The 16,967-nt window shown below is 40.5% G+C and overlaps 1 protein-coding gene across 6 annotated transcripts in view; it reads right to left on the reverse strand.

Annotated features, from left to right (window-relative positions):
* Window positions 1–16,967, reverse strand: part of adam22 (ADAM metallopeptidase domain 22) — a 61,789-nt gene that overhangs the window by 36,946 nt on the left and 7,876 nt on the right. For all 6 annotated transcript variants that reach the window (XM_027286412.1, XM_027286407.1, XM_027286409.1 and 3 more), the window contains exons 4-5: window positions 6,607–6,673; window positions 1,748–1,830 (exon numbers count right to left, since the gene is read on the reverse strand). In XM_027286412.1, the coding sequence (XP_027142213.1) occupies window positions 1,748–1,830; window positions 6,607–6,673 (150 nt within the window). The remainder of the gene's footprint in view (window positions 1–1,747; window positions 1,831–6,606; window positions 6,674–16,967) is intronic.

Here is a 16,967-nt window from a genome sequence, read left to right on the forward strand (position 1 = left end):
TGTGTGTGTGTGTGTGTGTGTGTGTGTGTGTGTGTACAACAGAAGGAGACAGAGAAAGAGAGAGCAGGATATATATTATGGTAAATACCTGACTCAGCATAAGGGAAATACTCTCCCTCTAATGTCTAACCCCCTGACACCAGTATGCACTCCCTTAACTCCCTCCCTCGTGCTCTCTCCCTCTCACGACACACACACTATTGAGTGTGCAGGGCATAATACGGGTGTGTCTCTATCTCCTTTATAATGTCAGTTTGTGTATCTTCCCACTCTAAAAACAAAAAAATCAGTATTTAAATCGAAAAAATACAACTTTTATTTATAATATTACTACTACAATTTCCAACCCTACAACTTTTATTTATAATATTACTACTACAATTTCCAACCCTACAGCAACAAATCATAAAAATAAGCTTGACATCAGCATTAGAGCACGCTACACTAACATTTGGACTAATTAGCAGTTACACGTCAAGTGTTAGCCCCACTAGAAATAACAGGACTGTCCTATATATGAGACTGCGCTGCATGTGCAACACATTTACCTCGTTTGATTAATTCATGGCCTAATTTCCATTATTTTGTTTGTGCCGTTACATAATTTGCTGTGCCAACAAACATGCTACCACAATCAAATAAAATATGCAAACGTTATTAAAAGCCTGAGCCGAGTGTAGCTTATTCAGCAATCAGATTGCCTTTACTCGCAGGATTTACTTGCTGCACTGATTATTTAATTTATTTAGCCTGACATCATCTTAAAGGAAGATATATTGTGTTGAATAGAGCTCTGATAAGGTGTAAGTAGATTGAGAATGGATAATAATGTTTATAGGAAAGATGAAATAGCATACTATCAACAATGTGATGTGAATCGTGTTATATATACACAAAAAGACTTCATAAAGCTTAAATCTCTCCTAATCGACAAACCTCTCTCTGCTTTCTTAGGGAAATCATTGTTATTCAATATGAAAATATCATTACAACTAAACATTCATTAACAAGCAGTCCTCGAGGTACAAACACGGACAAACACGATGAATCACACCATGAATATTAGGATTACTGTTAATGAACAAGCAGTGGATCAAACTGTTTAGACGAGCAGTTTCTCTTACTACAAATATTTCTTCTTTTTTACTTTACACCTTAATAATGAATTAAAAAACTACAACTCTAAAATACACTGTATAGTGTGTAAAAAGCCAAAGCAGTGTAAGTTTTTGTCTTATGTTCACAGTTTTGGGAAAATGTGTGTAAGCAACTGTAAATGCATGCACGTTCATACCTAAATACTCTCAGGTGTCTTTTTATGCAAATGTTGCCTTGTCAGCACACAATGACATTCAGCAGCACATAATACATTTTTGCCCTGCAGCATGGCCACTATCTCGCCTCTCTTCTCTTCATATATATATACAGTATAAAGTATACACACACATATATACTGAAACACATATACAGTGTGCATGCATTCCTCCCAGCAGGCCTCGCTGCTTTAGAGCACAAACTCTAAAAATACCAACACCGGGAAGGGAAGACGTGTAAGCTGAACCTGTCTGAATGAATGATAACCTGGGTAACAAAAAATACAGATAGACAGAGAAGAGCTGACAAAAACCAAAACATGCACTGACCTAATGAATAAATGGGAGCAAGGCCCAGGTGCAGGATGCAATGTTGGCTGAGAAATACACACACATGCACACAAATACATTACATATTACACATTTGTACTTACTGCAATCCATGACAGGTTGAAAGAGCCACAAAGGAGTGAGGGATGTCTCTGACCCTCCCCTGATAGTAGCAGTGCTCTCCTCCCTGTTAGCAAAACACAAACACCAACAGATTAAGATCATACGCGTGGTTTCCTTCTAATATGTCTCGTGCACTCAAGCAAAATATCCCACTTGCCTCTGTTATTACCATATTCCATCAGGAAATGAGCTCAGAGCGATCAATCACACAGGATTCATTTGCTAACAGTGTAAGTGGTGTGGATTTGTACATGTGCTGCATGTTTATGTGTCTGTGTGGTATTTTGCACTTCAGCTTAACCCATTCACATCCTACCATCTGTGCGTTAACTGCTCTGTAACTTCTCTTTCATGCATCTCGACTTCTAACCGCAATAAGAGGCCACAGTATCGGTCACTCTGTGTCAGGTTCTGTCACCACTTGTCGTCAACCACCTATACTCTTTGTCTTCACTCTCTATCTCCATCTGTCTATATGTGTGTGTGTGTGTGCGCTTCTTCTTCCTCCCTCTGCGAGCGTAAACACACATTTATTTTCTACAGACGTGTACGATGTCTAAGTGTCTAAGTGCTCTGCAGGCCATCTCTTCCTGGTCCATTTCTCGCTGCCTAACAGCCATTAGGCAGGAAGCCGGTCTCCCCGAGGAAAGGCAGCTTTTATCACAGGATCAATTTCTGCTCTACGGTCTGATGCCATGCACGGCAACGCACTGCTCCGTCCACTTCTACCTTCAGCTTTCCCTCTGTGGACTTCATTCCACTTCACGCATGTCTTATGGGTTTGTTTGTGGATGCTTGTTGTTGTTGTGGTTAAACTACATGGCGAAACATGAGAAAACTTGAACTATAGGTGTGCAAGTGCCACAAGAGCATCAGTGATGCCTGCCTGTGATTATGCGATGAGATTTTCAGCCTGGGTTCTGTACAGGACATCCAAATTTTTCCACTCTAAACTCCCAAAACCATTTCTACCTTACAGATATTGCTGAAATAGGAAAGGGCCCTTCCCAAACTCTCTAAATCTAAACTGTCTAAATATCATTCTATGTTTCCTCACTTAGACATTTTGGAAAATATGACTTAAGTATGAAGCTGGAGCCAGCAGCTGGTTAACTTAGCTTAGCATAAAGACTGGGAGACAGGGAGAAACAACAACAGAAATACGCCTAACAGCACCTCCAAAGCTCCCTAATTATTACACTACATCTTGATGTCACCAAGAGGATGTTAGGCAACCGGTGGAGACTCCAGAAAGTTACTGTTGGATGTATGAATTAAACAATAAAACATTAAGGAGATCTAATGTGTTATTATTGAGCTTTAAAGGTGTTCTCAGGTGTTTTAGACAGATGTTTCTCCTTGTTTTTAGTCTCTATGCTAAGCAACTCTTAGTGAGTGAGCAAGTGAAAACTTTTATTTACCAAAATGCTCAACTATTCCTTCCAAGCCAAAATCACACATAATTATGTGGTCATAATTACACACATAGCATAATTATGTGAACAGGCATAGCTACAAGATGATAGTGCTAATTTCCTTAAAGTCCTACTTCAGATTTACAGGAATTAGAGTTAAAAGTGCGTGTGATGAACCCATCTCTATCATGTATTATTGTCACTGAATTATAGGAGTGAAACTGAATCAGCCATGCTGAGTTTGTGTTGTTTTCCTCACTTTTAGTTGTTGTTCTTGAGTTGTATGCTCCGCTGCTCTCACTTAGTCCCAATTATGTAACTCATAGCTATTATTTCTGAAGCTGAGTCTTATAGGATGAAGGAAACAAGCTATGAGCTCGAGGCATTTATCATACTCACGCTTGGCTGTCTCTAACTCCCAATTTCCACAATATTACATCCAAGATGGCCAGGACTGACAAATCAGACCAGAGCAGAGCTAAGAGCAAGTGGATTATTAGCAGAACAGGAAAGAAAGATATGATATACTGACAGAGAGATAAAACATATGAATGGGACAGAAGAACATGTTGGGTAGATAAACCTAAAAGGAGCTAAAGATGAAGTGAGAGAGATCCGGGTAAAGAGACGTAGAGTGAGTGTGAAATGAAGAGACAGAAAGGGCTATTTATAAGTGGTGCTGTGCTCTACTATCCCAGCGTCTCTCCTCCTCCTGTCGCCCTGAACCTTCTGCTCCACTTCTCATCAAAGCAAGAAACACCCAAACCCCAGTGCTGTGGGTACATCCTCAGTGTGTGTGTGTGTGTGTGTGTGTGTGTGTTGCTAAATTGGTCTGATCTGTGATCTCCTTAGACCCACATAAGAGTAATTAATCAACTGATCTGGACATCACAATGCACAACAAAAAAGGTCGAGGTCAGACAGTTGGTAAACAAGTAGGACACTCTGCCCTCTGAATGTCAGCGAAAGTTTGAGCAATTAGATAATGAAGAGGAATAAAGAAATTGCACAGATATAAAACAACACCCCGGTAACCAACATGCATGGAGAGCTAAAGGTAGGGGATATGTATTTATCTGGTTTTACTATTCATGAGACAGAAAGCGTGTGTGTGGGCTTTCCACTTCACGCCTGTCTTATGTGTTTGTGTGACGACGCATGTATGTGCTTAAATTTATCTCATGATATACATTGATGTGACAATATAAAATAACATATACAGTGATACTTATTTTATCCACATCGACCCTGTTAAACATTAAGTTTGTTCAGAGAAGTTTGCTTTCTAGCTTTCTATTTACAAATCAATGCAATTGATGGACAATTTTCATAATCATTGTTCAGCACAAAAAGACAACAGCCATTGTTTAAGCCAAAATGATTCTACATAAGACTAACAAAGCAAAATGCGATGAATTGTTTAAAGATCAGCTGACTCAGATTCATTCGGAAAGCTTCCTTATTTGCATATTCTGAGTTATTGTGGCAAAGAAATGGCTGGTCTTTTTTTTTTACTCCGTTACAGACAGCTGTAGCACGATGTTGGCATTAGTTGAACAGTGGAGTGTTGCAGTATGTGCTACCTCTGTTACCCATGTACTACATGAACAGAGGGGGTCTGTGGTAGCAGCTGTGTTATGATGGCTGACATTTTGACCTCTGTGAGCAGAGTAACAAACAGGAGCTTGCCTCATATTAACCTTCCTGAACAGCAGCCATTAATAAAGAGGCAAAGTGCCTCTTATTCTTTCCACTAGTTAAAAAGGAAAGCCTGACGGTAGCATTTACAGCCACAGTAATTACAAGTGATCATATCACAGAATGTGTGGTGTAATAATTTGGATCATTCTCTGCAAAGTATCTAATATCTCACTAATCTGCTGCTTAGCTGAGTAAATCCTGACCATTATAATCCCCCCGCCCCACTTATGTGATGTAACAAGACGCCTCAGTGGGTGTCCTGTAACTGAAGTCCAGATTCCAGAGGATTATCACAGCAATCTTAATTTCATGTTAGTTGAGGGTTCAAGTCACGGCTACAGTTTCACTTTGGTCCTCAGAAATCTAGGCTGGACAAAGACTGGATGGCTGGCTGTGATTTCTCCATGAGTGCAACACATTGATTAACCAATAAAAGGCTCAGGGAAGGAGAAGAACCTTTGGGATCTGCCGGAAATTGAAGCTGTTGGGAGCTGTCATCATGGCGTGGTATTAGAGATATCTGTCTCTAAACTGAACCTTGCTACGTATACATGTGATACAGCATATGATCTGTATGTGGATACGTTATGTTGATTACAACCTTGGAACCCATCGGCTTTTATCTGACAACAAATTAGCCTCTGGAGGCAGTGTTCGACATTTCCGGTGTAGCCAGTTGATAGCTGGAAAACAGATACAGTAACGTATATCCAGGCCGGGACTTCCTCTACACTCCAATTAGCAACTTGATACATGAAAATGATGAGATATATATACATTTCTGCTCATCTTTAAAACCAGATGTCTGCATATGAACGTATTTTTAAGAAAATTCTAATAGAAAGCTAAATGATAGCCGAGGTTCAGAGATTGCATTTGCTTTCCTTGATACTCTGTGACTGCTCAAACATGGCTGGTCAATACTTGGACTACAAATGGAGACCAGAAGGCTTCTGATGCCAAAATCAAGGTTCTTTGACTCAAAATTATTTTGATAATGACTAACAGACATCTACATCTCATATTAATCACGGTTCTGGTTTTCTCAAATCTGTCCACTTTGTGACTGAATCTCAGTAGGAGTTGGTGGACGCATCCCAGGGCAACTGAAGCAATGCTGCTGCAGAGGATCTTATTATTTTAACTTTGCAACTTTTGCTGGGCTTGGAGGCAGTGCAGCAATCTGTAGACACAACATTGACAAACTATGTCCTTATAAAGATTTGTGCTGAACATATCAACAGTCACTTATTTATACATCCAGCAAATATTAAGCATTCATTTGAAGTGTTTTTTTTCTACCCACCTAAAAATTTTAAATGCTAAATGCTCCTCTGTGTTCACCAGATAGTTGCTAACTCTCTTACTTGTCTGTCATGTAGTGTTGCAAGTATCATACAGCAGGTTTATCAGATCTTTTTTTTTACTGGAAGCAGCTTCCTCCACCAGCTGGAAGTGATGCTAATGAGAGCAGTGAGAGTCAAATCAACACACTCAAATTGGGGACCATCAAATCACACCACCTCCAGATGTGTTTTGGCTGATCCGGGCATTTACACCTTGCACTAATGTGCTTTTATCCCTATCTGTGTAACTGGATACAGGCTGCATGGTAATAACAGGGGTAAATGGGGTCTTAATGTCAAGAGCAGTGCATCATAAAACACTGTAGCGTCAGTGAATGTGAGAGTGAGCACGTGGAGAGATGATTTGCAAAATCTTACATTGGTGACGACAGTCTTCCCTTTTTCTGACAAATGCCTCTCCACGTACCCTGAAGACAGCAGATCACTGGGAACAGAGAGGAAAGAAAAAAGAAAAATAAAGTTAGAAAATGTGTGTTTTTTATTCAAGTGTCACTCAGTTAAACAAGTCTGCTTGTATTTTACAAGAGGATTGTATTCGGTCTTGGCAGCACAGAGCTTCAGAGCATCAGCGCGGCTAATTATGACCAGCGTACAGGGACGAGGCTATTTCCAGCACACAAACTCACACAAACACAATTATACAAATCCAGCCTTCTAGCAAACGTCTGGTGTGTGTGTGTCTATCTGAGTAATGAAGGACAAATGAAGGTCAGTAATGAGTAAAAGAAGTGACACAGGCAGAATGGGAAGAGCAAGGAAATAAATTGTGAGAGCAAGGAAGAGAAAGACTGGCATAAATAAGACGGAATCAGCCTCTGTGTGCTTTCTCAGCAGAGCTGATCCCAATGGAGATACACACTGCAGGGCCAATCTGAGACAGAGATGTATGAACTGTAGTGCACACAAAGCCACACACACTTACAAACACACACACACACACACACACACACACACACACACACACAGGAATGCGGCATATGAATGGGGATTTGTCCATTCTTCAGCCTATTTTAAAATATAATACAGTTAAAAGTTTTAGCTTCTTGTCTCATGAAAAGGTGACCTGAACATGGAGGTACACACAGACACACACCTACACACAAATTCACATAAACACAAGGCAAGTGTAGGAGTGGGTTTTTATAAACTGTACAGTGAGCAGTGCCAGAGCCAACAGTAATCTGAAGCTTGTACACACGCAAAATGCAAATGCTAATAACAAATAAAGCCAAGTCAAACAGTACAACAGTACAATCAGCACAACAAACTCATTTTTAACAGATTAAACTACATTTACATTTGCTGAATCAGAAGCCTTGAAAAACCTTTAACTAAATCACTGGCAAGGCCGCTGTGTTTATCAGTCAGAGTACAGGAACTGACACAAAAATGTGCAGCCGAAACAGTATCTGAGCAAGCTACTCGCCACACTGAACTGGAGAACCATCAGTCAACTCCGGCTTCCTGTCAACATCAAGATATCAACCAGAGACAAGTAGATGGGGTACATTTTGTTCTTCTGGTTCATTCACCAAACAAACCAGCCTCTATTTCAGTGTCATAAACAGTTTGAGCGCACAGAGACGGACGGAAAATGTGACTGAAAGTGTGAGATTTGCAAACAATGCAAAATTATAGATTGCACGCTAAATGTGACACTTAAGATAATGTCACTGCTTTAATTAGGATCTAAAAGAATATACTAAAACTGCATTCATGGAGAAAAATGCATAAAACTAGTCATAAGTAATTCAAAAGGAAAGAAAACGGCTGTGTTTAGTGTTTTAACAGGATTCACTGAGGAAATGAAAAAGGTTACGAGGAACTTAGGAACACATTCAGCACATAAAACTTTTGGCTGTGCAGACGCTGATTAGTCACAGTACATATATAACAGTACGGCATTTTTCGGATGAGATGTGAGATGAGAAGATCGATAACACTCTCACTCCTGAGAGCTGTATCGATCAAACTCTCAGCAAGAAAGCAAATAAAGGTATTTCCCAAAATGTTGACATTGATTTTTGTTACATTTTGATCATGTTGCTTAAAGATCTATATGTAATTTATAAGTCTCATCTAAATATCATCATGGACCAACTCTAGTAATGAACACATACACTTTTTATTTATATATTTATCTACTTCAAAAACGTACTATAATGAGTCATAATAAGGATGATGGTGTGAAATTGTTTTGCTTTTTAAGGCAGACGTGTGTTTTCAAATATTAACTGAGCTAAGGTAAAAGTTTTCCAGAGATGATATACCGTATATTATTTGAATGAAATCCCTGACATCAGGGGAAAGAAGCTGCTTTCTAAGACGACTAATGGGTGTTTGACTAGAGCAATAAAAAAATCAACATGAAAAGGAGGAGAGGTAAAATGGAAAGACGGAGAGAACGGCCGTCAAGGGGGGAATAATGAGACAGAGGAAAGGAAAGAGGCCGTGAAAGTTAAAGAGAGGGAGGCACAAGGTGTGAATCCACAGCTCAGGACCCTAACAGACATCCCATCATGCACTGCAACGAAGCTCTCTCCTGACACACTTCACACACTCCAATCTCAGGTCACAGATCACACACATGCAAATCACCTCAGATTTACAACAACATCGTGCAAATTAAACACTCCGACTGACTCTTGAGACATGTTCTCAACATTTTGCATCAAAAAGAACCACCATCAAAAAAAATATTCATTCGCTCCTGTGATGAAGACGTTGCGGTGTGTGTTCATGAGTCCCCAGGTCACAGGCGCATCGTTAGCCTTTGTTCTGCCGGGATGTGTGTTTAAGATTCAGAGCTTGTGATCTTTATCCGGCCCCACGCTGAGCACAGACAGGGGGAACAAGCGAAGAGCATACCGAGGCAGCAAGGCAGACACACGGGCCTCTAATGGAGGACGCTGATAACAGATTTCAGCTTTAATTGTTGGGGGATTTAAATAATTTATTTGACAGACAAAGACGCAAACTGAGCCTTGAACCCATCCCCCACACTGACATATTCACAAATGTTGAGAGAGCTCCCCCTCTGACACTTACAATCATCTCTTCTTCCTCTGAAGACGAGCACATACTTATGTATAAATGTATAACTGTGAGCGATCTCTCTGTAGCATCACTATGATGCGAAAACAAACAAAAAATGACATAAATACAAACAGGGACCTCCTCTCATGCGCTGCTTGCATGTGATCTACCTCTCTGTGGAGAGAAGTGCTGAAAACGTTCAACATAAATGATGATCAGAGGGAGGCGGTTTGTAAAACGAAGCTGAGGATATTAACAAGAATAAACAGAACAGAGGAGATGAGGGAAAACAGAAATAGAAGCAATTATGATCATAAATATAATAAATTACCACACCAGCACAACATTCAAGAGCTTAACAGATTATAGTATGTCACGTCAGACATATTTGTGCAGCATCTGTGCAGCTGATACAGAGGTGAAGCGAACAGCGCCCTCATCTCTTGCTCATTTTGTGTATTATTCAGTGTCAGTTACTCTCATTTCTCACAGCTCATTGCTTTTTTAAATAGTCTGCTCATCCTCCACTACACACTGGAAAAAATATTTTTCTTGGCTCCGTCGCCGCGGCAACATCTGTTTGAAAGCTGGCATCCAGCTGTCAATCAAGCCTGGAGGAGATTTCAGCTGTGGATCCACAGGCGCTCTACTTCCAGCTTACATTTCATACAGCCATTTCCATATAATCACATCCTTCTCTCGCTTTCTCTGCACTTTAATGTCAGCCGGCCCACACACACACACACACACACACACACACACACAGTAGAGCACAGAAGCTGCTTGAGCTGGGAAAATGCTGCTCTGAAAAGACTTATTCAACTTTATTAAGTGGGTCTTGAAGAGGTAAAAACTAACTAAACCAGTGAGAAGTGGCGAGTGCACCGAGTCCATCTGGCTGTCAGTCACATCAAACTTCATCCTGCCTTAAAAGCATTTTGTTGTGAGTTGCTCTGGGCGAAGGCATCTGCTATGGCAACCCAGTTTGATCTCCTGAGGTGAATCATACACACACACACACACACACAGACATAAACTAAGTTTCCGTGTGGTCTAAAATTCCTCTCACGATCTGTGTCGCCTGGCACCACCGTGGCACTGGGATGAAAAACAGCACAAAAAGGATAGATTGGCAGAACTAATGTTTATGTGTGTGTGTGTGAGAGAGAAAGAGGATTGGCACAAGTGTTAGGGGTAGCGGGCTTTTCATTGCTTTCACACAGGCTAGCTGCTTGCAAAGACTCTTCTTAATACACCCAACATCCGAAAACACACAAACGTAAGCACACGTGACCAGAAAATGAAGCAAATGTAATCAGATGTAGCCCTCCAGTCATACACATCCACACACAAGCATTGTACTCATCAGATGGACTTCTGCTCCATGTATGGATTTTTGCTGTTTAACCCTATAATAAAAAGGGCACCGTCACACAAAGGACTGAACATGTGCTGTGTCAGGCGTCCGTAATGAGGATGGGGGGAGTGCCGCGGGAAGAGAGAGAGGGGCTGGAGAAAGGAAAGGAAACATGGGGGGTGCAGCAAGATGCTAAGGTGGATAAGAAAGATGTGAAAGGGAGTGAAGGAGACGTAAGAGAGGGGGCTGGAGGTTTCTCTTTGAGAAGAACTGCAGCTGCTTTCACCTGCACCACCACCACCACCCCTTCTCTAGCCTCGCCCACTCTCACCACTGAGGCCTCATTAAAGGTCTCCACGCTATAATTCATTCACTCCCCAATCACTTATCAGACATGCAATTCCACCAACTGGGATCCCTCCTCTTATTGCACAGGGAATACTGGTGCTCACAAACAAGAAATATTGATGCAGAACAAAAAAAACAAAAAAACAACAACAGCTTATTTTACTCTTCTCTGCAGTCTTTAGACAGTTGGGTCCGTAGCACGCAACATACAGGCCAAAGAGAGGTGCCTCCTGAATAATGCAGTGGCTGAGGATGTTGTGGGCGAGAAGGAGAACATGCAGATCTGTATCTGTGACAACATGTGGATTGTTAGCGAACTCCACGCCTTATAAACGAGGTCAATAGAGACATAGAGACAGATGTTTGGATCCCTGTACACATGGGACCAAGTAATCATGACTTGTTTTATGCTCAGCTGATGAGATTATTCTATTACATGCACTTACATGCATTATTATGTGTGTGTTTGTTGGTAAATTCGCTCCCCATCTATCCACTGACTCCATCAGATTTTTGCACGTCTGTAATTTTTGTTAAATAGTTAATCTCCTGACAGTAAACCATACTTTTGATTGATTTTTATTCAGCATGGCAGAGGAAAAGGAGTAATCTATGGGAGACAATAGTGTTTAGAGAGGCATTAGTATCTTTTCCTGCTGACAGAACAACAGTCTTTCCTTCTGTCCCTGTCTTCAGTGGGAGTCGCCTCCTGGATCTCTTTGTCTCCACTAATCCTGCATACTGAGTCGAGACGGCTCGACAGAAGAGAGGGGGGGAACAGAGGCATGGTATGATGGAGCATAAAAGGGAAGGCCTGTAATTCAATGCTTGACATTCTGCAAAGTCTACAAGCACAAACGCTGCCCTTAAAGGATGGATTCACATTTCGAGCCACACTAGGGGCGTGGCTCTAAGGATGGCAATGTCTACCACTTTGATCCAGACCTCAGACCTCAACATTTATTGGATTGACTGATTAACCACTCTGGTTTACAACCGAATAGCTGAAAAACTAATGGCATCCCCATCAGCCTCAGCTGCGCTTTGTCATGCAAATGAGCTAAACTAAGATGGTGAACATATACATATATATCATACAACATATATATTATACCTGTTATATCATGTTACTTTAGCTCAAAGCTGTGTCTAAGTGCAGCCTCGTGGAGTTTCTAGAAGTGCTGTAGAGTCTTGTTTTTAGGCCATCTTTAAAAAATACCTACAGACTCATATGTGCATTATGTTTTATTTTTGTCCCAGAGATCCCATCTTGACATGATCTCAATGTAAATGATGAGGGACAAAAAACACAGCTTTTGTTCTGCACAAAAATGCCTTCTAAAGTTCATGTGAAGCTAACGTGAGGCTCATGGAGTGAAATGAATCAAGTCGATGCAAAGGTCCCTAATTTTATTTCCTTGTTTGTGGAGACATAGTAACACAAAGAGGACATTTCTTACTTTTAAGACTGCCTTGATTTGTCACACTACTGAAGCCTTGTGAACTTTTGTATAGAACAAGGAGAGTGGATTTTTCCTCCATTGCTTACACTGGAATACCACAAGGAATGGATCTCTTAATGGACAGTATGGACAGGAAACTGCTTCAATACATCATGTAGGCATGAAGGAGTTTTGTTTTAGGACAGAATGTCCCTTAATGTTAACACTGTTTATTGATTCTCCAAAGAAGTCCTGCAGGGCCTCTGAAGTGTAACACACCCTCAAATAACATCCATGCTGCTATTTGTTCTTCTAAATTAACCCCGCTCACCTCCATAAAATTAATCTGTATCCACCTTCCTGACACACACCACAAGCTCTGCAAAATACACACAAGCATGCACTCGCTCCATTATAAACTCACTCACTCACTCACTCACTCACTCTTATATCCAGTCCTGGATGTGACACTGAGTCACTTAGCAAACACAGTTTGTAATATAATGTTTGTGAGAACTGCATTTGCTCACAGATGCCCTCACAAACAACAAATAATTCCCAAAGTGATCACTAAAGTGTGTGCATGTGTGTGATCAGACGACACACAGACCGGAGAAACAAGCTGCAAGAGGAGAATGAGTAGAAGAAGAAGAAGTAGGGGATGGAGACGAGGAGAGGAAAAGAAAGAAGAAGTGGGGACTATTTTCTTTTTAGGGTACTCCTTTCAAGTGCCTCCCTCCCTCAAGCATGCACACACTCACACACACACACACACACTCACACACACACTCAACTCCATCTCTCCCCATCTCCTGCACTTACTCAATCCACCCACCAAGACTCAAGGGTGCATGAAGGACATCCACACATCTCTCTGTCCTCTTCTTTCTCTTCGTCCTTAACCATTTCTTTCTCTCTCCACCTCTCTTTCTTTCCCTCCCTCTCTCACACAGACACTCCACTCTCTGTGTTTTTCTCATTAAATCCGCAGTAAATCAGATCACGCCTCTCTGCAATAAATTACAGACCTGGGAACAGAGGAGGAGAGACACAAATGGAGGTGGAAAAGGAGGAGAAGAGTGGAGTTGGGCTGTAGCAATGTCAAGATGCAGGGAGCAAGACACGTGTGGATGATAAATGGTCTTGGGATGGGACATGAGAGAGAGTTAAATCATATATGTGATGATATAGAGCTGCATGCACATATACAAGCAACACACGCATAAATACAGCACACCGTTAACACCACAGCATCAGCATCTTTCACGGTCCAAGGCAGCCGGATGCCTACACACATTTTAGGGATCCAAAGTCTGCTCAAAGTCAGACAAAGTCGTGAAGTCAACATGAAAATGACATCAGCTGAATGGCATTTTGATGTACGTATTTGTCCTGCAAGTGAACAAGAGATTATTGTTGGGTAAAAAATACTTTTATAACCAGTTACTCCTCCTACTATGCTTCTCAAAACAAGTGGGAGGAGATATTTTGGTTGTCCAATTTCCAGAGAGAAAAATCCCACTCATTTCATACAAAGACACTATTAGATGACTGGCATTTAGAGCATTTTCAGTGCCTGGATGAGCAAGACACTCCTCCCATTTGAATCATCGCTACAAACAATGAGCAAGATTGGAAAATATCTGGTTCTTTGGTACCAGAAACAACAAGCTGATGTACTGTTTCAACATACAAGAACGCTAGTTGAGCTTATCTGTGGTGTATGTGGTGGTGTCAGGTCATATGACTTCCTCAAAAATGTTGACGTGTTTTCATCTTTGAGATAGTGTGAACCACTCAGGGACTTTTGACTTGAGTTTATTACAGTTGACAATGTCCAGCGGGAGTTAAAACAAAACAAAGACGACAGATAGCTTAAAATCTGTTAAGAGTAATATTGATATTGGCAATTTCTACCTAAACTAGGAAGTCTCATTAAAAAGTACTCTGAGGAGTGTTTGAAAACTAGTACAATGGAGCTGTTTTTGTTTTGACGAGAAGGTCCCTGCTTTGTTCTTATCATGGACATATATGAAGACGCATGCATACACACCAGACAATACAAAGTCTTCCCGCAGCTTTCACGCTATTTTGCTGATTGACAGTCGACAGCATTAACTCGCAAAGAAAGGAAGGGAGGAAGACCGCGAGCTAACAAACATGGATGTAACAAGGATACACATAATGCATTGTGGTGAATTATAATAAATGTAAACATAACATTGTCTGCAGGAAAACTCATGTTTGACATCTGGGGTGTTTTTTGTGTGTGCTCAAATAAGCAATAGGTTACACATTCGTACTGACACTGATTATACTGATTCACTACGAGTGTGTCACTGAGGATACACCCACAGTTATCAAGAATGATGACAATGAAGATGCACCCTCAATTTAAAATCACCAACAAGACTGAGTGTACTCAAAGTGACAGAGTTAAATAATTTGTCTTTCTTTGTCGAATTCTCTTCATTTTCCTCCTCTTAAGTATCGATCCTCCCCTTTTCCATCTGTAACCTCGTTTATTTCGATCTAGCCTTGTTATCTCTAATTAAGACAACACTTTACGTGCCTCTTCTGCACCTGAGGCTCGACGAGACGACACACACAAAGACTCTGCATTGACAGAAACAATCCTCTTCTATTCACACACACACACAAATTCCTGTCCATGCACAGACGCACCGACACATATGCACACATCCATCAAACTACTGGACCATGGGGTGTTTGGTTAGCTTCTTGGCTAACACAGTTGGATAAAGGGACCCCATATTTATAGCACGCCCCTCCCCACTAACACCGTCATCCCTGGTGCACACACACCCATCCCTTCACTAAGATGAATAATGCATTTAGCATTGCCTGTAATTGACCCTCAGTATTTGCATAAAGCATTTGTGTTCATGCAGGGAACGCTGACACGACACAGTAGTAGAAATAATAATAAACTGAGTGTCAGCATCACACATGAGGGCAGGGAGATGCCCTCTTCTCTTCACGCTGTTGCAGTGGATTATTTTGTAACACTGAAGAGGTTATGAAACTCTCTAGTCCTGGTTGCACCTGCCCACCTGTTCTTCTCTCTTGTCTGCACTCATGTATTGTCATACATACATAACCTACATACTGTATGAACACAAAATCACACACATGTCCACTCACAGACACATAAATATAGAACCATACACACTTTTCAGCTACTGGCTTGCCATCATTCGCTGTCAATATATATTTTGAATACATCAAATCATCGTCACGGAATCCTCTGAAGAGAAGTTGACAGGAACTACCTTGCATTCAATATAATATTTCAAAATTATCACTTTAAGATCATGTGTGTCATGTTTAGGAGGATTTGTTGGCAGAAATTGAAATCAAATTTTCATAACTATGTTTTCATTAGTGTAAATAACAATCATTTTGTTTTTGTTGACTTTTATATCTACAGACACTGTGAGTCCACCATGTTGAAGCACCATGTTGCTACTGTATATTTGCCCAGAACGCACAAACTTAACACTCACTCTAGGTTACAGTATTTAGGTTTTTCTTCAAGTTTTGCAGCCACCGTAGTTTCTCCTACACATTTTGAAGGTCAGGGTGAGGCGAGAGATATTCAATTGGTTGGAATCTTCAATCTCAACGTTAGATGAATTAACTGTCAGTGTTTTTGTGTCATCATGAGACAATCATATGTTATTTGATGGAATTTTGGATTCAGCCCGGCAAATTATTAATGTTTATAATGATTTTGGAGGATGTGGTTCATTGTATTGAACATGACATTTATTTAGAGGTCTGCATACATTTACTATATTTTGGTTGCAAATAACTAATAATAATATTTTTTATTACTAAATGATCTAATTTGGTGATTTCACCAATAAAATATCAGAACAGTGTAGAAAACGTTCCAAATTTCTTTTTTTCTTTTTTTCTTTTTTGTCCTTCCAAAAGTCCAAAACATTATAGTTACTATCATAGAAAACAAAAGAAACTAGATCAAACTAAACAGATATTTACATCTGACAGCTTGAACAAGAAAGATTTGGCCATTTGTGGTCGAAAAATGACTCTATTATCAATTTGCTATTATACTATTATCAATTGTCAATTTACTAATAAATTAATCAAATAATTTAATCTCACACCATTTCATTATTTTGTATAGGATTTATAGACTACATAATTGATAGATATAATTGATATATATTGATTGCATCACATAACCCTCTGGTATCTAATCACATACAGCACACAGTCTATAGTTTCCCTTCCTCTACCCCTGCACACATTTGTACATAGATGTCTGAGTTGGCAGTATGTGTACTTCTGTTTCACCTTGCACCGTGGATAACTCGGAAACCATTACACACACACACATACACGCATGTGCACACTCCTTAATCTTACAGCACCATCTATTATTCATCAAGAGCAGGTGGGAGGGGTGGGGTAAAGGGGTAGTAGGGGCATGGCTGAATGGAGAGTGGGTGTGGAAGGAGGGGGCAATCAAGGGTGGAGACGTGAGC

Source organism: Larimichthys crocea, chromosome XIII (assembly GCF_000972845.2).
Source record: "Larimichthys crocea isolate SSNF chromosome XIII, L_crocea_2.0, whole genome shotgun sequence".
Classification (NCBI taxonomy): domain Eukaryota; kingdom Metazoa; phylum Chordata; class Actinopteri; family Sciaenidae; genus Larimichthys; species Larimichthys crocea.